General features: G+C 41.9%; 1 protein-coding gene across 1 annotated transcript in view; it reads left to right on the forward strand.

The window, feature by feature from the left end:
• Positions 1-25273, forward strand: part of slc12a5a (solute carrier family 12 member 5a) — a gene marked incomplete at both ends in the record, with an annotated part of 160301 nt that overhangs the window by 88360 nt on the left and 46668 nt on the right. Inside the window, 2 exons of the mRNA XM_080461139.1 lie at positions 23645-23745; positions 24212-24349. Of these exons, the coding sequence (XP_080317265.1) occupies positions 23645-23745; positions 24212-24349 (239 nt within the window). The remainder of the gene's footprint in view (positions 1-23644; positions 23746-24211; positions 24350-25273) is intronic.

Consider the following 25273-nt stretch of genomic DNA (forward strand, 5'->3'; position numbering starts at 1 on the left):
CAACCATTTAATCATGTTCAGCATGACGGCAGTAACTTACCATGGTTGCTCTGAAAGACTGCACACCTCCCATCACCCAATAATTGATTAAAAACAACATCAAGTACTTCTAGTACATGTCCTAGTGGTAAAAAAAAATAACGACATAGCATGTTTGCACCACTTTTATCCTTCTACTTACACAGCAACAGTTGTGTTGCAGGATGCTTGTATGTTATTGGAACAAATTGGAGTTCAGGGTCCAGCTCGGGGACACATAGACAGGTGGAACCAGTAAACAAACTCCAGATCACAAAATCGGACTGCTTGACCACCAGAGCCACAGTTGCCACAGTATTACCATAAATCCATTACATTAGCAAAAGAGAAATCCTTAACATAATCCCCGAACATTTCCACTTCAAAACAAATAATGGACAGGTATATTAATGTCATAAATTTCTTTTAAGTTTCCATGAAAGGCATGGAACATATAAACAAATCTCAGAATAAGGTTTCATTGGTTGAATCACGACTTTGCTGTGACAGAGTGAGCCGGATCCGGTGCCACTGGCCCTGCGGTGTTCAGTCGGCCCAGTCAATCTGCACTTTGAAGGCTTCTGTCAGACATGTACTTAAGAGAAGTTCGAGCGTACTTACCACCGGCAGTACATCTGCAGAGGCTCAGTGAGAGCCCCGTGTCTCATCAGTGAGAATCCACTAACAGGGGGGCTAACAGAAGACCACCAGCTGCTTGTGAAAGATAGGGACAAGGGGACACGTGGGACGATGGAGAAGATGTGTGTGAGCGAGTGAGTAAGAAAATAGGCCAGATGTGAGGATGCAAAGAGGCGACAAGGGAATTATAAAAAAAAATAAAAATAAAAAGAGGATGAGGTCCAAAGGAACCAAGGAGATTAGACTTGGAAAACATATTGGAGAGATGTTGCTTCATCAATGTGCTGAGGTTAAGCTGAGGGACAGAACACCGTGTACCATAAGTTAGTCATAAATGACTCAGCTGTGCGTGATGTTTACCTCGATGCTGCATAAAGGAGACTGTCTATGTCTATTAAAGCGTGTGCTGATTCTTTTCGTGTGGCTCCGTATGGGTTTCTCCACCCCGAGGCCAAGTAGTTGCGGAAAAATCGGATTTAGGTGAGTCGCGATGTTCTGCATATACTGTACATTTCCTAGCTGCGTGCCTCATTAAACTCATAACACTCATCTGTACTCATGCTCCGATAGGATCCTCATTTTAAAACTAGGCTTTTTTTCCATTAAGTCTAAACCTGATGGGATTTAAGTGCATTGTTCCTCCATTCACATGTTTTTAAACTGTGAATTAGAAAACCCGAGATCCCGGAGGAAGATGTCAAGATATTTGCGGGGAAAGTGGAAACTAGCATGTGATGATGATTTTGATCCTGTTTGCTGGTTGCAAGGCCCCAAATGGCAGGAAAAATGTACGTAACTTGAAATTGTTATTGCAGTGTGTTCTGTGTGGCCAAACCAGACCCCAGTCTGCAGAAGGTGCCAAAGTAAGCAACACCATCAACATGTTCACTCTTGATTCCGTCGCATTGTGCTCGCCTCACAATGTCACATGGAAACGCTTTGACCTCCTGAAATTTCAGGTACGATGTGCTTGGATTCAACCAAAAGTCTGGCTTTTATACTCTTATACGTCATTCACCAGAATATCTTTATTTAAATGCAATGCAAATGCACATTACGCAACTTCCAAAATGTTAAGCGCACATGAACACAAAAGTTGAGAGTTTTTTTATTCTTGAAGAAAGAATTCTACATTTTTCAGTGCAAACTCTTGGAGGAGTTGTCATTGTCCCACACGTATGCACGCCCGTCATGTTGTCCAGCTGAGGCCCGTGTCTGCCGACATTGTGTCTTACTTCATGTTTTATTCAGTCGTGTCTCCCTCGCGTCGCTCAGACGGACTAAAAAGATGCATGGTGGATAGCCAAGCACGGACGGGCCATCAGTCATCAAATAGCTTAATCCGCACACGTTGTTAAAAGACCCACGTGCACACGCGCACACATTGGCACACATTCACACACTTGATTGTATTCCCCACCTTCAGGGGACACTGCTTTGACATACATTTATTTACTGTCCCTCAAGCCATCTGACTGTTATAATATCTAACTGCAATTATAACCGTAACCAAATGCCTAGTTTAACCTTAAAACATGTTTCGATTTGAAGCTGTAAAATACTTTTTTTTTAAATTAATTTCCTGGAAACTTCTCGCATAGTTAAATTTCAATTCTAAACTCTAGCCTAACTTCAAACCTACCCCTTACCATATCCTGACCTTTAAACAAATCCTTACCCCTGTACTTATTTCCTTCATGGGTCACTGTTCAATTATGTTCCGAGCGGTACAGAACGAGGCAACACACACACACACACACACACACACACACACACACACACACACACACACACACACACACACACACAGCACGTCACTGACAGACTGGATTTATCACGCAGCCATGCTTTACAGATGCGTTACAATGTGGGAACAAAGGAAGATCATTGACACCCAGATTATCACACCAAAGAAAACTGAAATCTATTTATTGTTGAACACAGATCCAACACAAGCCAGCACAATTTGTCCAAACAACAAACAAACACTTTTTTTTTTTCTGGTCAGTTGCAGCTGCTTGGTGTGTTCAGGTAATTTAAGGTTAAGAGTGTCCTGGGACCACTTCTGTACCTCCTGCTGTGAGTTTAGAGGACAAAACCATTCCAATAAAATATTAACAAAGCTTGCGTCAACGATTGTTCCTCCGAAATGTTCTAACTGAGCATTCAGAGGACGGCAGACTTCAACCTTTTGAAGGCTTTGATTCTTCCTTTAATATTAACTACAGTCAAGCTGAGTGATTATTGTTCAAAAGACCCAATGATCATCACAGACAGGACTGCTCAAAATGGAGACCCGGTTAAAAGACCATTTGTTGGGAGTCCATTATATCTGGCTGAAGGGTGTTCACAGGCGGCTGTGCCAGTCCTGTGGCTGAAGGCTGGGAGCTGGCAAAGGTGGCTTGTCAAATCCTCGACAATACACACAAATAGGCAGGACAGCGGAAGATTAGCAGCCTGCTGAGTAGTTCACGTTGAATGGTGCTGCTGCTGCAGCCGGAGGAACATCACTCACATGGCGGCCAAGACAAAAAGGCTTTGATCATCATTTTGATTTTCTCTTGTTTTGGCCTCACAATTAAATCCCGGAAACAAACAGCAGTTTCACATACATTTTCTTTTGATAAAGCACTAATTTGTCACCACTTAGTAGTGTCACCGTCTGTATCAGTTTGTGAACTGGCCAGAGGAGAGTTTGGATTTTTGTTTTTGTAGTCAAACATCAACAGCAGAGTTTTGTCAGTATCGTGGCTCTAATCAGGGGCCATGTACAAATCTGGTGGGGTATTTGTTTTCAGCGATGGCGGATGTCATGCAAAAGTTACTGTCATTAAAATGGAGGGGGATAAAATTCATTTGATGTTTGGGTTCCCATTAATTCCAAGCAGTATGTTACATCACATGCACCCTGCACAACTTTCCGGAGTGGCTTTGATAAGCCTTAATGCATGTATGGTAGTGCTCCGAAGTGGGGATAGGTCATGTAATTTGCTCAATGGTTCGCCTGTCAGTCCAAGCAGTTTGATTTTTATACATATGTATAAGGCTGTTTAGCAGTCAGGCAGCCTTCAGCCGCCAAGATGTCACCGCTACACAACGCTGGTGATGGTAAACGCTTTGCAGATTGAATTCAGTAAATTGAATCTGAGTACATGTTGCTACACTTTGAGTTTTTATTGAGAGTTTTTGATAAATATATTTCTTTTCAGCCTATGTGGAAATTAGTGACGAGGAATAGCCCCCACAACCTTAAAGGACAATACAACTCTCCATTACTTTAAAGTCCTTTTCTCAAGCATGCTAAATGCAGATGGAAGTTTTATTTCAACTTGCATTTTTCTTTATTGTGTATAGTTTATACAAATCATTTGCTTTCGAGTGTGGTACATTGTCCTTAGTGGAGGGCATTGGCGACAATAACTCACTGGAACAAAGGTAATGGTGACAAGCATTAGGAATATATAATCTTGTTTAGGTGATTCTACAGCCGTTATATGCATGTTATTTCATAACACTGTAAAATAGTGTATTGTTGTAATTGTGCCGGAGACGTGTATATTGTAGGCCTTGAGCGAAATGAATGTACATGGAGTGTCGTTAGAGGAGGATGTAAAAGAGCAGCCAAACAGAAATCCAAAGGTCAATCTGATGAGCAACACTAGAATAGAGAGGTAGCTAATAGGAGAAAATGAACTATGAGGCACGACATTTGAGTCGCTGCTTGTTCCAACAGCTCTTTTGAATCATAAGAGTAGGTAAGCGGCAGAATAACACAACCAGAACAGGATTATTTCTATGTGAAGTTAAAATACTGTGGCTCCATTTTCCTCTTAGATATCGTTCTAAATAAGGACATGTAAAGTTTTCCAGTTATATAACATTTAACCCTTGCAGGGTTCAGCTTTTCTTGTCCTCGTACTCGGTCCAAGCCAGATTTTCCACAACTGTGCAAAATTTGAGGTGTTCCAGCAGAGAGCGTTGGCTCTGCGGAGGGTTAGCATTTTTTATATTAATAAAAGAAGAAGCACGGCCGCAGCAGCAGCACACTGTTCACTGAACTCACCGAATCTTTTCCGCCTCACTGGCAAACCACACATGTGGCCCTGCCCGTGCTGTGTTTGTTTCAGCCTCGGTGTTTGTAATTTCTATTCACAGGTTTGTTTATTTCAGCACTCCGGCCAGAAGGTAGTCAGAGCTAACCAATCAGCAGAAGCGCGCAAAAAACTATCTCAGCTGTTTATTTCACATTGCTGAGAAAATGTGGAGACGGTGAGAGTAGGACAGGTTTGGGGAGAATGATCAAACCCATAACAGATTAAGAATCCTAACATTGTGTGGGCCGTCCCCCCGCTGGGCTGCTGGGACACCTCGTAGCTCGGTATCTCAAAGACTGCATCTTTTATTCACTGTAAACGTGGTGTGGGCTTGAAGAGACTGGTGCATTGTGTCTGAGATGGATGGATCTTGATAGCAGCACATGTCTGGACTGAATGGATTCCTTTTGTTGATCTCTTCCTCAATTTCTGTCTCTGTTCTGGCTTTTTCCCCCGAGATCATATCCTGTACTCCATCTCTCTATGTGCTGCAGCCATTTCTCTTTCACAGCTCTAACAGCTCCGCAGTTACCTTCCAAAGCTTACTCTCCTTTTATCTTCATCCCCAATATTTTCGACTGTTTTGTATATCTATTGCTCTATCCTGCTGAATGCGACGGGAAAGAGAGGCAGTTTGGTGAATGCACCACCTGCTAGCGTGTCACTAAGAGGTATGACTCTGCCGAATCCAAACAGCCACAATCTAAAACACTACATTTTTCAAAACACCGTGCCTTGCTCATTCCGCTATGTGCACAGCAGCCACCATCTTAAGGGATTTTCTGGGCGGTGAATGAGGGCTCGTTTCAGCCTGTTTCAGCCTCTCTCTTATGTCCTGTGCAGCGGCACGGCCCCCATGTCTCCATGATAGGAGATGAGAGCAAGATAAGATGGATAGATGTGGTGATATAACTGTGGCAGCAGAAGGTCACCTGATTAAAAAAAAAGTGATGACCAAGAGAGCGCTGCTCCCGGATACTCACATTTAGTCTGAAGTCTGGAGTTTACACCTGGTTGGCTCGCATGTGTTACAGTACAAACTCGGAAATCAACAACAACAAAAAAAGGACTCATCAACATGCTTCTCTTTGTGCTTTCACCACACAACAGCCTGTCTTTAAGCCTCACTGTATTGAGACTTTTTTTATATAAAAAAAAAAAAAAGCTTTTTCAAGGAATATTTTTCTTACAGAGCTGAAGAAGGCAACTTATGCCACGTTTTAAGTTTTTTTTTTTTTTTTATGAGGAACAGCTATTATATTGATTTGTGGGCATAAAATGTGTATAACCGCCCTTTACTAATAAGATTCCTTTTTTTTTTTTTTTTTTTTTTTACGTTTACTTCATTACTTCAGGTTTTTATTCTGAACCAATAAAGTGTGTTAGCTGCCATCTGCCTGAAATAGATGGTGGAAATATTAAGTTGCTCTATTTCATCAAGAGGCTGCAGTCTCACACTTGGCTGCTTCTGGCAATAATTTTCAGTCAGAAGGCTACAACCTAAATGATTCAACCTTCTCTGGTCTGCTGCTTGCTTCTCCACTGTTGCGTGAGCTGAAACGTATCAGCCCTATAGCTAACTCTTGCTGTATATTTGGAGAGGAAGATAAAATCTCCGCTGTGTCTCCTGACCACGCTCCACAAGTGCTTGTGGATGAAAATGACCCGGAGCTGATGCCAACTTCACAGTTAACTCACTTTAGGTGGACATGCACTACGCCAGACATAAAAAAACTGTCAGCGCCTAAATATCTAACCTTGTTGTCCACTTACTGAAGCTGACAGGCGAACAAGAGCGAATGGAGCAGTGAAGCCTTTTGATATTTCCTTCACTCATACATTCTCTGAAAGTCGCACAGCGATGTTAGCACTTGTAGGTGAAAAATCTATTATTCGCTCATAATTTAACAAATGAAGAACACTTTTCATGTATTTAGAATGTGTTAGTTTACTAGATAAGGACATTTTTAAGCATATTAAGACATTTAAGTCTATGATTAGTTCAAGTTCCTATGGAAGGGTAGCATTACAACATTTTGGATTTCTTTTAAATGTAAGTAACAGTCATGCATCTAATGCCAACTTGTGCACTTGAAATCGTTTGCTGCTTCTACATTACATATTTCATTAAATGATCAATTTAGTTGGATGAATGCATTGTACCTATGGGGTCCACAAAAAAAAAATACACTAAATAAATCACATTCTGGTGGGGACGTGTTGTCTGTCATTCACAGTGTTTTTAATAAGTGACTCCATTTGCTGTTTGACAAGCTGGCAGCTCAGTGGGATTATTTCCGACCACAGGATCTGTTTGTGTGTGTATATCGATATCCCATCTGGGCTCACACCATTTTATGTCAAAACCAGCGCTGATGCAATTTAGTCCATGAGTCATTCGACGGAAAATTGGTTTATCAGGCACAGATGAACAAATCTTTTGTTTTTACCTTCGTTCTGCTCTGGGACCTTGTGATTAGATTTCATTTTCTTCGCTGGGCTTCTTGGTAGCTGCATGATTAAATTCATTCAACAAAGGCATGGATCGGGTTTCCGTTTAGGTTGTGTAGAAAATCCCCAAATGTCTCAGGACTCACATCATGCGGCTCCTCGCTGTTAATTATAGTGATACAGATTTGTTAATGTTGCACGCAGTTTCTGACCTTCACAGAAGTTCATGCTCAAATCTCTGAGGGCTAATGAGAGACGGAAGAGTAAAGAGCTCGCAAGGACAGATATCAGTCACTGCCTCCGTGTGTGTGTGTGTGTGTGTGTGTGTGTGTGTGTGTGTGTGTGTGTGTGTGTGTGTGTCTATGGGAATATGGATGATTTTCTGTGTTTGTGTGAGTAAGAGTGCGAGAGTGTCTCAAAAGGGCAAAGCGGTATCAGTCACTGTCACTTGCCACTGCAGTGTCTGGCTCCGGTCCACACACACAAACACACTCGGACACACAAACGGAGAGGTGCGGCATGCATAATTCATAAGTGTAGTCAAAAGGTAGACAAAAGCCACAATCTTGGAGACCGTGGGCCCACCAGGACCAGGACGCAGTTTGACATACACATGCACAAACACCATGTCTCTATTGGCCTGAACAGTCGTTCCTTGCAGCCAGGCGACGGTCTATAGAGGCTCGCAGAGACAGGAAGGGTGAAGAGGAGGAAAAGATGGAGACAGAAAGACGGGGGGGATTTTTCACACAGCCCCTTCGCTTCCCTCCTCTGCCTCAAGGCCCTCTCTTACAACTTCCCCTTCCTTTAACAAAAAAAAAAAAAAAGTTCTGTCTGGACTAAAAGAGACAGTGGAGTAGAGATAAACTCCCTGAGCCTGCTCGTCGAGGCTTCCTGTTTCATTGGCCCCTCTGTTTCCTCTGTACATTTTCTCAGGAGTACGTCTACAGAGAGAAGTGCCTTTTTGTGGGAGTTTGTGCTAAAGATCTAAAGTTAAAAACAGTTTTTTAGCTGCACGCCACATAAATAATTCATTAAATGCAGATGACTAGCACACATAAGAAGCTAAAAAGCCATTTTTAGCATTGATATTGCACAATAAATCATGAGGTGCGCTAGCACTGCATTTAATAGATGTGAACTTACCTCTGTGGCGATGGGACCTGATTGTTTATGTTTGTTCGGTGCCACTTTCTCTTTTTTTTCCCCCTGTCTCTGTCCCTCTCCCAGGGCACAGCTGTGAAAAGCTCAGCTCTTAAGGCTTTTATCTCTGTCTAAATCCAAACCAGGGTCCCATTATTTATTTATCTTCCACACACCAGAAATATCCGCTAAGATCCGCCTGCTCTTTGACAAGATGAGTCTCGGTTTTGCGGTGGGTCTCTGGGCAGAGCGGTCTCCCACCAAAACGAAACAAACACACGTAAATATAAGCTCAAACAAGCAGACAGGTGTTAGGAGGCACATACACACACATACACCAATCCATATATAGGGTACACTCTCAGTAAATGGCTGGGGACCACGCTCAGCCGTCCAGGTAATGCACCTGTACTGAGGCACCTGATAAATCCTTGAATGCTCTAGTCTTATCTGCCCAGGCCAGACTCAAGAAAAAAGGCTCCAGCCTTTTTGTGCCCGTGTTGCTGTCTGTCTGTCTGTCAGTCTGGCCTCCTGTTTGTGTCCGCCTCCCCATTCGGCTGCTGCAGAGCTTCAGTCTACAGTCTGTCCTCCCTCCATTACTTCTGCCATTGAAGTTGATAGGCTATAAACTCGACTCATTATGGATGATCTTTCGCTCCCTCCATGCTCCTTCCCCTTCCCTCTCTTTTTATTTCTCTCAAAATGTCAGGTGCCAGATGCTGATGCAGGACATCTAGGTTCACAAGGTGTAGCTGAACCAAAAGTTGTCCTGAAAAGTGATTTGATTTAGAGAAATCGTCCCGTTTCTTCAGTTAAAATGTGAGATGCCAGTCAGACAATAGATTTATCAATAAATCGGGTCCTTTGAGTTCCTGCACACTGTTTTAATATACTTGGATTTAGTCTTAATGCCGTTGTCAACCCTGTTTACACTAGTTTTAATTAGCTGACCTTCAAAGTTTAATTAAAATGGTACATGCATCCGGGAGTTTTGACTGCATGCTTCATGTCAGAATCAATCATATAGCCTGTTTTGATTTTCATTGGGTACCAATTTTTATCCAGTAATCAGCATTTTATTACAAAAACAGGGAAAAAGACAACCAACTGCGTCACCAGCCATGCTCTGGACTAACAAATAAAGACCAAACTATCACGGCGGCCATTCAGAAAAGTCAATTGTGGGAAGAAAGATTGAAAATACAACTCTTTAGGGATGAGAGTCATGTCAAGTGAGGAGCTACTCAGCCACCCGGCAGCACGATACGCAGTGTGACGGTGCAGTATTGGGCCAAATTGAAACTGTCATATGGCCGAACAGGGCCGTGATAGAGTTGAGTCTGTGAGTTTTATGGCTTGTTGACGACGTTGCATCGCAAATCAGCTGAATTTATGCTGTTGGTTTCTTGGGTATCAGATAGATGTAGATGTATCCCCCTCAATGTGACGCCCCTCCATGCCAGCCTGCTTTGACTTTCAGAAATGATGCTGGAGTGCTTCGTTAAAGTTATTTCCGGCCATGTTACATAATGAGTCTCTCTTTGTGTCTCTTCTGGTGAGGTGGTATGTTGCTTTGCGCTTGGCAAGAAAATCAAGCACAAAAGAAGTAATTGTGTAGTGATAGTTTAGGCTGTTTTTGTTCCGTTGCACTGCTGTCGATTGGTTATGAGATCGTGATAAAACTTTGTAAAAGAGCTACTACAACCTTGTGTCTGACTGCTGCACTGCTGGGTTTGTGCTTTTGAGAGCATTTGAGAGGCCAGCACAAGCAGACAAACCATCTGGGGTTGTGGAAGTTTTCCCAGTAGAGCGAGCCAATGTTTCATGCTGGTTGGTTGGATTGCATTATTAACCAGCCAGCCTGATGATTATGTTCTGCATAAACAAATACAGCATTCACCTAACAAATCACCATCATGCTGCATTTTAAGAGTCCTTAAAAGGTACCGCGACTTTGAATCAATTCAGTAAAATGTGGAATATACAGTCATTTGTATCACCAGTTTTATTTTATGACTAAATATCATTAGCAGTTCTCTATAAAGCAGTATGCTGCGGAGACCCCATCAAACTCTTCCCTAAATTACCATAAAACACTGACAAAATATGTTCTTATCATATGTTGAATAAATAAAAGTTAAAAGCATTTTTAGGAGTTATATTTTTGGACTGTTTTATCAGCCAAAGTAAGCAATTTCTAATAACACTGAAATCACAACAACCTTTGGACCTAATCAACTAAGCATTTGCTTCATAAATTAGACAATAAATCAGCACAATTAAGGGACACTAATAGATTAAAATAGTTGCCAAATCATTTTATGGTGATTACCTGCTAATAGCACAACATTCTGTATAATAACATCTTTCTTGTTAAGTTGCAATTAGGAAGCCTGTAAAATTCAATTATGAATCAATCAAATCAATTTATTGGTTTTAATTTCTCCTCTAGACCTATTGGGACTTCATTCCAGCCATATTGTCAACATCCGACATGCAAGAACCGAGTTACATCTGAGTCTGTTTATCACCAAAATGGTTGAAGATTATCGTCATTTGATTTTTTTTTTCCTCCTTCTGTCATCACCTGTTCCTCCTTTTTCTTTTTTTTTTTCTTTTTTTTAATTAAATCTCGCTTTCAATTTGATTACTCTCTTCATGGGTTCAATTTGCTCAACGTCTTGGGTTCACCCTATTGTGTTAGATTGTTTTTTTTTTCCTCCACAGCCAGGCTTGTTGACTTAGTTATTACTTTGGAGGAGGGAACAAGTTCAGCAGAAAAAGTCTTGAGAGGTGAGAGCACGGGCAAAAACAAGAGAGGTGGGAAGGAGAAGATGGCGGTGGAAGAATAGAGAGAGAGAGAGGAGACCACGGGGATATGCATCACACCCGAGAGGAGAGGAGGACGAGAGGATGAAATAAATGAGGAAAGGTGCATGGCGAGGAGAGGAGGATGCTCCTTCCTCCTCCTCTTCCCTGTTGTCCTCTGGGCTTCGGATAGATTGCTTCCTCTCTGACTTGGAAGTCAAGGTGGGGAAAGATGGAGAACGTGACCACAGCCGAGGGGGGAGCGTTGGTCAGCCGAGAAGACACTCAGGTGTTAATTTGCACCTCGTTTCACACCTCCAGCATTCCAGCAGAGCGCCAGCGAGCTGCAGACCTCGCGAGATGATAGCCCTGTCACCTTCGATCAGCCCAAGCCATCGCATAAACCACCCCTGCCATCTATAAGGCTCTGCCGCAGGCATTTGGATCCCCAGCCCACTCCTTCCTCTGTTCCCTCTCTCTCTCATAGTCAGCCAAGATACCTCTCTAAGTCTATAACAGGCAGCTGAACATTCATATACAGGCCCCTTGTCCAAAAATGTGCCAAATGTAATAAAAGTGTGATAGCGCTTGGCTCGACGTCTGGACCTGGCACCAGAGCCTCCACGAGGAAATGATGTTTCCGAGTTAAATTGGTTTCCTGGCATGTGATAAGTTGGGGTGAATTTTTAATCCATGACCTCATGAAAATATGTCAGTCTCCCAGCTGCTATCGTTCCTCCCATCCCGCCACCTCCCTCTCCCTCCCCGGTCCCATCTGCTTCATGGCCCTGTGTCTTTTCTTCGGGCTGTGCTGTTCTTAAAAAAAAAAGTAAAAGATAGCAGGTGTGGGACACCTTTGCTCCTCAACCAATTACCTCACCAGTGTATGAGCCTTCCCAGCCTCAACTCTCTTCCCACTCTATCCCTGCCGCTCCCACCAGCTCACTTCCTCCCACACCTTTCTTTTTTTCATATCTTCTCTTCATCCATGCAGCTCGCCAATTATAGCAACAATAGGCAGCCTGCTGAAGGTGCTCCCACAGGCAGCCTCATGCATGCAGGATGCATGCAGCTGGCTGACATGACACAGGGTGTTCTCCTGCTGCCAGCCCATAACCTGAGGAGGTCCAATAGCTCAGTGTGGCGGGCTTTACGTGGCCGGCCACTCATCGCGCCTCATACATGGCAGCCGGCCCATGTCCTGCCTGACACATTTCCTCTCAGGTGAACATGCCGAGAGGCTCATGGGCAGACGAACAAGACAGGGTTTGACTGCTGAAAAGTCTATGGTTTCATTTTAAAACTTTAAACCCTCCCAACACATGTAGAAATTTGGGTTGAAAAATTGGGAGTGTTGTCACGTGGAACGTTGTCGTGTAAAACAGGGCCTTCATTTCCTAACTTGGAGATTGGCGAGATCCATTTGCAGGTCACGCCCTACCGAGATTCTAGTTCAACTACAATTACATGCTCTGCACTTAAAGTCTTTAAGTGACTCACACAATCTGTGTGACCAATGCTTTCATTCAGAAGATCAGCAACCTTTTGTATTAATTCTTATAAAACAGATACATTCATGTGACACGGTGACGAGAGGAAGCATCGGTTTTCACTGTTTTTGCTTCTAATCTTTGGAATACAATGCAGACAAGTACATATGTTATAGCCTATCAGGTGCAGACATTCCCACAGAGGAATTAATTGGCCCTAAGCTACTCACATTAACTGAGAAACGTTATCTATTTAAGTTCCCTGTTGATGAAGGTCTCTCGTGGAAAAATCGTTGAATTTAATAAATTCTGTTGCATAGCAAAAGTAGTTTGGGGACTTTTTTTTTTTCTCAAGACTACAAACACAAATTTCCAATCATTTGCATTTTCCAACCCTTTAACTATGAAGATTTGCTGCTTCTTAATTTTATGATGCTATAAACCTAATATTTATTACAAAATTACCTGTTAAAGGGATTTACAGCAACCACTGTCACAGTAGCGTATATTCTACCTTAAGCTAGTAATGTGAGAACTAAATCTTTGCTATAAAAGTAAATGTCTTTTGTCCCAACAGAACAGGGCAGCCCATCTGGGCAAAGTTGGAAACCGCAAGTCTATTATCTGAAATGATTTCACAGTGTGGCCTGGACCGCCTGTGCCTGCCAGCTTTCTATTTCCTGTTATCTGATGTATAGAAACTCAAGACACTTGAGTGAGCGTGCTGAAACGTTTTGTAATCTTTGTTTTTTTGTGTCAAAAGGGGAGAAGATGTTTATCAGTCAAATATTATGGCGGAAGATTATTCAACAGTACACTATGATAATGTGAACACAGAAGCAGCAGAATAAATTGAATTCTGTCATCGGAAGATAAGCGTTTATGAAAGAAGTCTAAAGTGTGATTTACAGTGAACACAATTTTCAATCGAGCATTTCATGGTTGGGTCTGGCAGTTGTCGGCAGCCATGTTTGCTTATCCTCCTCCGTTGAGATATCCAGTTTGGTCCGTCGGTAGTCTCACAGATTATTAAACTAAGGAGGAGGGTGAGGCTTAGTTGCATTTGACTGTCAGTCTCCTCCTGTGTACAATCACCTTCTCTGCCTAATGCCATATAGAGGGAGCGCTGCTGGGAAGGCGTTGCAGGGGCCTGCCATTTAACAAAAATTAATCCTGACGTGCACAGCTACAGGGGAGGCGGCAGCAGCAGGGGAAAATTGGACCAAATCCACCCATTCATCATCAGACGTCTTGACAGTGACACTCGCAGGAGCGTCCGGTCAACACGCTAAGAGCTGCAGCCCGTTCCCATGGACGAGCGCAGGCTGCTTCCCTCTGCTCTCGGCCTATCAGGTCCTGATCGCTGGGAAGCCAATCAGGAGCCGGGATCTCTGCTGGAGACTTTAGAGGCTGAGGAGAAGGGACTGTGTCAAAGTCGTACCCTGTGAGGCGAGGCTGCATTAAAATTCGTACCGTGCCAAAGCACCAGACTGAATGCTGATCAGGCTACAGGTCCCATCCTGCAGTAAAGCAAGAGCGGCTTCACGTAGACAGCCACTTTGGTTTCCCCTATATGCATATAGATAAAATTAAAAAAAACTAAACATGAAGAACATAATAGTAGAGAAGAGCAGTGTGTAAAGAAATTGAGAATAAGGTGAGTTAGATTGAGAAGAGTGGGAGAAAGGGAAAAAAAAATGCATTATACAAGACTGTTGTGTCTCTGATGTAGCGCTGGAGCCACGATCGCAAGGAGAAGCTTGAGAGAATATTTGTTTATGACAGTGTGTGTGGGCAGATGTGGTCATGTAACCATATGCTGTTGCTATTTTTTACTCCGTACATTATGTTAGTGCTGCTGTAAATGTGTAAACCACTTGTATATGCAATATGCTAACACGCAGGTAGCTCCACGTCTTTCAGCCTCTGTGCTTTAGTTAGTATATATCGATGTCTATAGAGGATGGAGAACATGATTAATAATAATGCCAAAACTTAGGAAGTCAGCAATTGAGATTATTGAGAACTTAGAGGCTTTAAATTTGAATTCAGTCCTGAATTCAAATACATATATTTGAATTTGCATTTTGTTATGCATCAGATTCACAGTTTTAGGCAAAACAAAAAACACACTATAATTATTATGATTGTAATACTCTGTAAGTTTAGATTTACAAGCTTTTAAGCTTTTAATTTTGACCAAAAACACAGATCAAGATCATAGTTTGAAATTGGTAACTAAGGAATGTTCTAAATAAAAACAATAACTCTGATAATAACATGGAAATAATTCATACGAGACACTCTAAATTTGACTTGAGTGAAAATGTATCCGAATAATAAATACCGAAGCAAGATACTTGACAAAATCCACTTCAGTACAATAATGAAGGACACATATTGCACGACACGTTTGCTCTTTCCATATAGTTTAGTCTCACATCAGTGTGCACTCTCCTGCAACATCTGTATAAAGACGGTCCTGCTTTGTAACTACAGGCCTCTACATGTAGGTCATTTTTACACAAACCTGAAGCTTATTTTTTCAATATGCAGAATCACACACGGATATGTTTGGGCGCATGTTAAATCACCGTCAATCCCGGTTTGACTGGAATTTAGATTAAAGTGACCTTAATCCTTCACCTGACTCGACCCAGATCTGGCTGTGATGTCAGAAACCAATGAGAGAGCTGGAAAGAGAGGGAGAGGTGGAGTTACCCATAGCTGGACCTGATTTAATGTGTTACTGTGGTGACATTCAGTTGAGACAAGAGAATAAGTGAGTCAGCTTGTGACCTGCCCGGATTTGGCAATGCACCAAAGAAAAACAATACTGGGGAACGCAGCCAGAAAGTGCAACTTTGTTTTGTTCTTGGGTTTTTTTTTTTGTTTTTTTTTTTGTTTGTTTGTTTGTTTCCGTCCCGCTAATTCCATTCAAATTCTACAGTCTTGCACCAGATGAAAAGCGTCTCTGTGAATGCGAAGTAAATGTCTGTGTGAGTACACTCCACTGTGGGTCTGACTGGCAGCCAAAATGATGCTCCATGTTTACCTTCATACACGAGGCAGCTGTGAATACATTTATGAATACATAAAAAGCCTAATTTTTCAACAGCTCAGGAATGGGGTGTGTGCTCACTTTCACATAAAATGGCTGAAATCCAGCCATCTCTTCCCAGACTAAGATTAATTGGACACAACCTGCTCTTCTTCTGCTGAACAATACTGCCGGAAGGGATCTTCGCCAAGCCTAAACAACGACTCATAGAGAGGCAAACAAGCCACATGTCCCAGCGCACACACCGAACCAACAAGTGGGCTCATGGCCTGCGTTGAGTGAGCTCCTGAAGAATCAACATCCAGCACTGTGGCATTTCCCCTTGAAGTCAGTCCAGAGAGAGAGAAACATGGCAGCGTGACACCGTGTAGAGAGAGAGAAAGAGAGAGAGAGAGAGAGAGAAAGAGAGAGAGAGAGAGAGATAGAGCAACAATAGCGGTGACTGTCCCCACCTCAGCACCGTGTGAGCAGGATCAATAAAACAAAGTCAAATAGTTCTCACCAAGTAGTCCTCGGTGGCTCTGTTCAAAGAGAATTGTCCAAGTGAGAGCATTAGACCGGGCCTCCACTCATTTGTAGTGAAACTGATATTTACACTCAAACAGTGGAAGTGTCCTCACTCCTGTTGCAGCTTGTGCCAACAGCAGGCAGAGTTTTTGTAAGATATACTGCAGAGGGTACGCAGTATTCCCAAACAATTTCTGAAATCTGTCTTTTTGACAGCACACCAAATGTGGGATGAGACCTCTATTATTCATTTCCAAGATTTAATTCTCATAGGCATTTGTTTTCTTCTCCCCGCCATCACATTTGTATTCAACATGACCCATTTCAATAATCCATCAATCATTTAGATTGCTCAATTTTTGTTTAATCCCAGCTTCACCTTCATGAAGATTTGCTTTGTTTTACTACGTGAAGTGTTTGAATTACTGTTCATACAACACAAGCTCTTTGCACAACACAACATAAACTGAAGGAAATTTCCCAATGTAAGAGAAATTATTAGCTGAGGCTTTGCTATTGGTAATATTATAACAGTTTTTATGTCTCCATTTCTTATTATAATAAAAGCCAGAAGGGGCTCCATGGTGGTGTAGAGTTCTCCCTGTGTGTGAATGAGTTTTCACCAATGACTCAGCTTTCCTCTAACAGTCAAGAAAACATGCACTTGAAGGTTAATTGATTAATCTAAATCGCCTGTAGATGTGTGTGTGTGTGTGTGTGTGTGTGTGTGTGTGTGTGTGTGTGTGTGTGTGTGTGTGTGTGTGTGTGTGTGTGTGTGTGTGTGTGTGTGTGTGTGTGTGTGTGTGTGTGTGTGTGTGTGTGTGTGTGTGTGTGTGTGTGTGTGTGTGTGTGTGTGTGTGTGTCATGTGATGGATTGGTGATCTGTTCTGGGTGCACCGTGCCTTCGCCCTTTATAAACTAGGTTCACTCCGGCAACCTGCAGCTCACAATTCAATAAAGTATTGTAGAAGATGAAAGGATGGATTAATTAAAGTTGGGAACAAATACAATAAGCCTGACAATAACTCCCAGGGCCCAAATGCACAGTTTTGTTTGTTTTTTGGTCGATACCAATGCAACATATATGTTGTACTTAGTCGCCAAATGCTTCATAGGAATCATAGAAAGGGACTTTTCTCTCTTTGTGCAACAACAACACATAAAGGCCCAAAGAAGTTGTGCATAATAGCTCAAAGAGCATTACGCACTTAATAAAATGTGAATCAATATGGTGGAAAAAGAAAGGGTGGTTTGTCGATCTGTACGAAGGAGCCACATGAATGTCCCACTTGCCGTGTCGTCATGCTTCAGTATCCATGGAAACATGCTGTACAGCCAGTTGGTGTTTCCTTTAGACAATAGGTGGAAATGTAGGTGTGAATGTGGACCCAACTACCTACAATGCATCAATTTACATCTTAGTTCTCACCATATGTTCCTTCTATTCGGCTCGAACAGGCATGAATGCATCATAGATAGGTGTTTCTCAGCTGGAGGTATTGACATTCCAACAGGTATTCTGAGGTACTGCAGGGGGATGCCATACTTACATATTCCAGCCTGAATGCTACATTTCACATTTTGAGCCTGTTTTACAGTCTGCATAAACCTTACTGCCTTAAAACATCATAGAAGAAGAGCAAAGTGTAACAAACAGGTTAATGCAGCTAACAAGAGGTAATGTAGAGTTAATGAGTCACAGTAAACCTTACAACCTAATGCATCACATATATCCACTTGGTGCTTTAGCTTGAAATGCTTCAAAATGAAGTAAATGTGACTTTTGATATATGCACAGTAAACTGACTGTCAACTATGAGGAAATGTGAAATGTGGCGGGGGGGAGGGTGGGGTTCTGGAGGATTTGAAAGCATTGAGAAGTAAAGCTGTGGATTCTGACCATAGATAGACAGAGGCTTTGCTAGAGAGATCCATTGTTGGACAGATCCCATCAGATTGAGGAAGGATAAGCTGCTTGGGGGATGTGGTCAGAGCAAAACTCCTGTGGGGGCTGTCGTTTTCCAAAAATAGCATATCTGTTGTTCCTTTGATGATACAGTTTTAATTATTATATGATCCATGTGGAGATAAATAATCAGATAAAAATGTTGTCTTCAGACAATTGCCCTACCGATACACAACTAAGTGTGTTTGTTTTAAAGTTAGTTACTTCAGTGTGTGTGTGTGTGTGTGTGTGTGTGTGTGTGTGTGTCCTTGTTCCATTCTGAAAGCACATAGCCTATGCGAGGTCTACTTTATGAAGAGCAAAATATCCTCGACCCCATATTGGTTTACCTGCTTGCAGTAAAGGGGCAGCGTTAGAGTGAAGTTCTTAGCCACGATTGTTAAGGTGTTAGGAAATGCGTTTTCGGAAATGACCACGCCCCACCAGTAATTTATTAAAATATGTGTGCACATGTGTACAGACAACGGAGAGGACCAAAAGACTTTACACCATCTTATGTGCCTGACTTCTTCAACTCAGGGTAACGGGAAGCTGAAGTCAATCCCAGGTGACTATGGATGGCAGGCAACAGGACGGGTCACCAGTCCAACACAGATCAAACACACATATTTTGACTGTGGGAGGAAACTGGATAAAACTGATATTAGGGATACCAGGGATATTCTCTCTCAGGTGGGAGTGCTAACCACATTGTGTAGATCATTAAACTTTTGCTCTAAAGAAATAATTTATGGACTGAAAAACTAGAGCTGTATGTGATCTGCTTCTGGTCAGTGGCGGATCTGGCTGGTTTTGACTCCGCCTACATTCCTAAACGTTGCCTTCCCTGCGCAGATAGGGGGCGGCATCAGAAGACCGTGTCTGAGGCGATGCACAGTGCACCCATTGAGTTTGCGCCCTCGGCAGCTGCCCACTTCGCCCTTAGCAAAATCCACCGCTGCTTCTGGTATGGCTGAATTAAGACATTTCGCGACCACGAACACAGCCTGTGTGACAGCAGTAACTCACATGTGTAATGTAGTGTCTCCTGTAAACTGCCAGCTGCCACATGTGAGTGCTTCTCACTGAGGCAGTGCACTTTAATTACCTTTATTCATTCAGAAAGTCTCATTGAGATCAAGGGTTTCCTTCACAAGACAAACTCTAACTGCATAAATGCAGGAATCAGAATGACTCAGTCATGTAAAACAATCACACACTGACACTATAATGAAAACATTCAGTGTAATTAAAGTACATAATGAACAAGCATTCCTTTTACAAACGTATGCTGTGCATCCGTGTTTTATTAGGCAACCAAGAGCTGAATCAAACAGGAACAACTGATCAGGTATGCATTTAGTGAGATGACTACAACAACCATTAAGATACTTAAGGGAGTTTATAAAGTGCATTATGGCATAAGAATTGTTTGTAATTTCATTTTCTTCAAACGTTTATTCCAGCAATTTGACTTTTTCCAAATTTAAAATAGACATGAGGACCATAAAGGCAACACATTAACATATCGGTGTCATTATTTAGACACTTTTATGTACATTATTCAAACAGTAACAAAACCATTTGTGGCTAATTAATCAGATTTACAAATTTTTTTGCTTAAGAACTTGGACAATTATTTATACCCTTACACATGTACTTACACCATTACACATTTTCTTACGTATCCACTTATTCAAACTCTTACTTACAGACGTATTTGCTTTTATTTGCATAGTAACTTACTTGATATGCATTTATTAATGCCCTTATATTCTCTTGCACTTAACTATGCTGTTATAAGATTGTGCTCAAATTAATGGACTAATACACTGACGTGCTTACTTACTTACACACTTAATTATGCACACATTTTACAACCTCACTAATTTATGCACTTTCTTACATACTTGCGCGTGTGCATTTTTCATGATGGAAACTGAGTACTAACATTTTTTGATAAGAAAAAAATTGTTTAAAGTTGCAAATGAAGACTTCGAGAAGAATTCTATAATTGAGGTTGTCAGCGCAGAAATATACATTAAAATTCTTCTTGGCATACAAAGATCTAACTGTATGCAATCATAGTGTATACTTTATATTTCTTCCTGCAGCTCCTCATCTGTGTTCGTAGATGTTTATCTAATCTCTGCTGTGTACAACAAGACCGGTATTATTCGTCTCAAGCGGTGCGCAGCGCTGTATCATCCTCACACGGGCTGTGAAAGTGAAAATGAAACAACTTAATAATCCACACGGAAACCCTCTGACGGATGCTACGAAGAGGCTTTTACAGGGCATCCCTTTTAACAGCTGCGCACATTTTAACCCGGGGGGGTCAAATTGGGCTGAACCTGAAGTGCAGCAGTCGCTTCTGCACTTTTTGCTGTCAGAGATTCGTGGCTGTGCCTCCTCCAGCCTGCCTCCTCGCCGGTGCCCATTTCAGATCTGGCTGCCTCCTCTTTGTCTGCCCGAGCCCGTATCTCACTACCTGTCACTATTCACTTTCGTCCCATCCGTCTGTGTCTCTCGCCATCTTCTCATCTGCGCCCTTATTGTCTTGCTTTCCATCTCTTTGTGGTCACCGCTCATCCTGTGCTTTCTCGCCAGGATCCTTTTGTGCCCCCTCCATCTTCATGCGCAGCCCCTTCCCTCGTCGACCTCCTGTCAGAGAGTGGCCCCTATTGCGCCGTCTCTGTAGCGCAGAGTGCCGGCTGTTAGCGGTGTCCCGACGTCATGGCACATGGCTGCAGCATCCTTCGCTATAAATAACTTGGTCTCGCAGTCCAAGACAGGACTGAGAGCCAGAGGGAGAGCAATCTGCTGTCTCCTTCAAGAGACGCTTGGAGGGGAAGGTGCAAATGAGACTTACTCTGTGCTAACTTTACACAGAGACCTCAACTGTACTTAGAGTTTAAAGTGATTCTGTATTGATTCATTTTTTTATTTTCCGGATAAGAGGAGGGGTGACGTCTGGTTAGGATGCAGTTCAAGTACTGAGGCAAATGAAAGGTTAAGTCTCCAGATATAAACTGCAGACAGTGTGCTCCTCGAATTCACACGCAGCGGTGACGGGACGGGTCGCCGGGGTCAAAGCTGTCATAATGAACACTGGGGATGGTTCGTCACCCTTCTTATCTTCGTGCCGCTTTTGTGGGTCCTCCATTTAAGTCCCAATGTTACCTGTTAAGTCTGCAGCATCGGTCACTATCAAAGGTTTGACTGATGACACGACTGTGTCACCGACTGATTTATGATCATCACCGGTGTTCCGTTGTTGCTACAGATGCACACCTGTTTGTTTGGTCTGAACAAAAAGAAAAAAAAAAGGGGGTTGAATTATGCTTTTCTTTATGCCCACATATATTATTTTTCAATTACTTTTGTGTAGAAAAGCTCTGAAAATGTGTAGAGTGGGCCTCAAATGCAGCATACAAGTGTTTTTACTTGTTTTTTTAAGTGCATTTCCATCATCACTAAAAGAAAATTCATGAATCTACAGTATGCACATAGTAAGACTGCTACGATAATGATTTAATAGTCAAATTAATGGTTGCTATTCGCTTATAAAATATATTAATCGAATGTGATTGTTATTTGTAACAACTAATGAGCTACTTAGCAGCAAACATGCCGGCTTGTATGATTTATCAATCCACATCATTTCACGAGTATTAAAATCCTGTTTTTGGTCCAGCAGCTCAGGTCACTTCTAACTGATCTAGTTTGCTGCAGCCAAAAAGAAAAAAGAAATACTGTAAATGATGCAAGTTGCATCACATTCAAAGCAAAGTATCAACACTGTCAAGGTTGTTATTTTACACATTGATTAGTATGAATATTAATGACTCTATTTAGAGAGGAATTTAAAAATAGAGTTTACAAAGAATTCCTTGCAAGACAAAACAAAACAACTACACAGGTGAAGCAAAAATAAATTCATGAAAGTTCAAATAAACTCACACACTTTAAACCAACAAATGACAGACATGGCTAGGTTTGGGAAAAACAGTCAAATCAAAGTCAGACCACAGCTTATAAAGCAGTAAGATATGATATATTTTATGATTACAGCTGATGGACACAGGGCCGTGCACCAACGTTTAGTAGAAAATACTGCGAAAATCACATTTTCTTTAAATTGCAAAAGGTGTGATCTTGCAGCGAAGGTTTACAACAGTAAAAAATAAGGATTCAAACCTGTGTCAACAAATGTTCAACATAGTTATCGCATGTAAATAGACATTTAAAAAAAACATTTTTCCAACACTGACAGGGAAATGTGTCACGGATTAAAAATCTGCCGTAAGGAGCTCAGAATAGATCAAAAGGTGAGAGTAGGAATGTTGATTTAAAGAAACACTAGTACATGATGGAACAATCACGCTTTGATAAATAATCACAAATACGATCTGGCGTTATCAAATTGTTTTCCAAAGTCGAAAGGCCAATTACAAATCAATGAGCTTGTGGTGGAAAAGGAATCAATAAACCTGCCAAACGCTGGCTGCTGCCCTTTCACTGCTGTTTGTTTTTAAGGATCTGTTTGTCTTGGCGACGGGCCCTGTATCCGGGCCTGTGAACTCGCAGACAGATGCTTCTCGATAGAGTCATGATGCCTTCAGCAAACTGTCATGTAAATAACATCATGCTGTTTCCACCGCTCTGTGTTTTCAGGGTAAGAATGCTGCAGAGGTCTTGAACACTCCTTATTCTTGAACCTAGAACTTACCTGATAACTGTCCATTAAATTCACCCTTTTACTTTAAAGAAATTTAAAATATCACAACACTTCTACATGAGGAAACACCGAGATGACAGTGGAGACGGGGAAATAGGAAGAAACCTGTTGCTTATTCTTTTTCTTGGTGGAAGTTTGGCGATATTAAGAATGAAAAGAATAGAATAGACAGCAGCAGTTTAGTCTAAACCTAGAGTATGTCAAGTAGAAAATGAACCAGCCCAAACTATCAGCTTTCTTTAATTGGTAAAGATTGTGTTAGCCTCATGAGACTATGAGCCTCTTCTGTACCTTTCGACATTCTGGGAACTTCTAATAAGCAGCACTTTAAGAATGAAGGGTTGTGCTGAGGAGATATGAAACTAACAATTAAGATATGATGCGACTTTGTTGTTAAGAGCTTTGTGTATTAGGACAAGTATTTTCAATTCTTTTCCAGATTTGCTGGAAGCCATGAGCATTCAAAATGTATAGCATTGCGCATATCTATTAGGTATGACTCTGATGGAAACGTAAAGCTTCCCAACAGACATCCTCCAGGTTCAGTCATGTCTTTTCTTATGGCAATAAATCAAAAAAAAAAAAAAAGAAACACATAAACCTTATTTATTTCAACAGCTGTTGTCCTCTAAGGAAGAAAGAAACGCCTCACCAGGTTCTTCGCATTGTTCCTGTTTGCTCTGCACAGCCTGCCTCGTTCGGCTCAGCCTGGAACTTAACGTGTGCCTGTGTTTGTGTTTCTTCCAGGTGACAGTAACCCCAAGGAGAGCAGCCCCTTCATCAACAGCAGTGATGCTGCCGCAGAGAAGAGCCAGCAATATGAGGACAAGAATATGGCCTTGTTTGCGGTACAATCCAATACTCTGCTCACACCAACACTCGCGCGCAATCAGGCAGGATAATAAGAAGCAGGATGCACCCGTACCCACAGCTCAGTGATTGAATAGGGGCTCTGACATCGATTAATGAGGGTAATTACTATGTGAAGGGCATGTGGGAACCCTCAGGTAAATGCAAGCAAATCTCACACGACTACGAGAGAAGAACTCCTACAAAGCAATTTGACTCAGCATTACACTAATGTATTTACATTTACTCTGTGGGATGAATGGAAAGTGAAAAATAATAACAGCATTTCATTGCGTAAGGCTTTTTGTTTTTACCCCATATTAGTGGAAGTCATTTAACAGAAGTGCGTCAAACGACCACTCATTTCCAGTTTTCTGTGGTAACAGTCACCGAGTGCAGATGTAGCGTTAAAGAGTTCACCAGCAGCGAATGGAAATGCTGACCGCCGCCTTTCTGTCCCTGCAGGAGGAGATGGACACCAGCCCCATGGTGTCGTCTCTCCTCGGCAGCCTGGCCAACTACTCCAACCTGCCCCAAGGTAGCAAGGAGCACGAGGAGGCCGAGAACAACGAGGCAGAGTCATCGCGCAAGAAACCCGTCAAGGTATTTAATCAGATTCACCAGGCGCAATGAAACATTAATATTAAAACAAAATACTCAACTCCCCTTTTCACCTTTCTATTAACTTAAATCATTTGCAGACGTTGTTCCATATATTTGGAGGTAACATGGTCTCATTTCAGATTATATTACATTATTAAATTATTCACAATCCAGTTCTTTGCCTTGTTCCTTGTAACAACTTTCCCTCTTCCCCATACCTGTCAAAGGCTGATCATCTGACAGTTTTTTTTTTTTTACTGAGATTTACAATTGAACTTTTTTAAGTTCATCTGCCAATCCTGTTAAACAAATCCACCCCACACACTGAAATACACTTTGCATTGCTGCGATACCCCAGAGATCTAACAAATATTACATTTTACACATTGCAATCTAAAATTAATAATGTTGAACGTATAGTCCATATCCCATTAACATTACAGTGATTACCTTGCATTAATATGACAGCTCAGATTTCTGTCCATATAAAAACTCTGGTACTGGTTTTTCTTTGGTTGGTCATTAATTAATACCAAATACAGATTTGTGGTAACATTAGATGACATGAGTTCCTTATTGCATGGTTTTTCATTTGTTTATTTGAATGTGCTCACTGGACAGCCAGTAAAGTAAACCCTCCAGTTTAACGCTTGTCAGTCATTCTCTGTTGATGATATGAATCCCCGGTTCATGTCACTGGGTTGCATCCTAAATGTCACTGACTGATGAGTTCCTTCCACTCCTTCTCCTGATATGTTCTGCTGTTGGGTGTTGAGATGCCAGCAGGAATACTTTTACTTTTGAGGCCTTCTTTCAGCACTTGATGGACATGGATTTACATTATTAATCCTTTGGGAAACAAGCGTTCGGCCTCACAGTGATCTGTGACACAACAAAGTATAAATATGATCCCGCAAACAGTGG

Source organism: Lipophrys pholis (assembly GCF_963383615.2).
Source record: "Lipophrys pholis genome assembly, chromosome: 4".
In the NCBI taxonomy this organism is placed as follows: Eukaryota; Metazoa; Chordata; class Actinopteri; order Blenniiformes; family Blenniidae; genus Lipophrys; species Lipophrys pholis.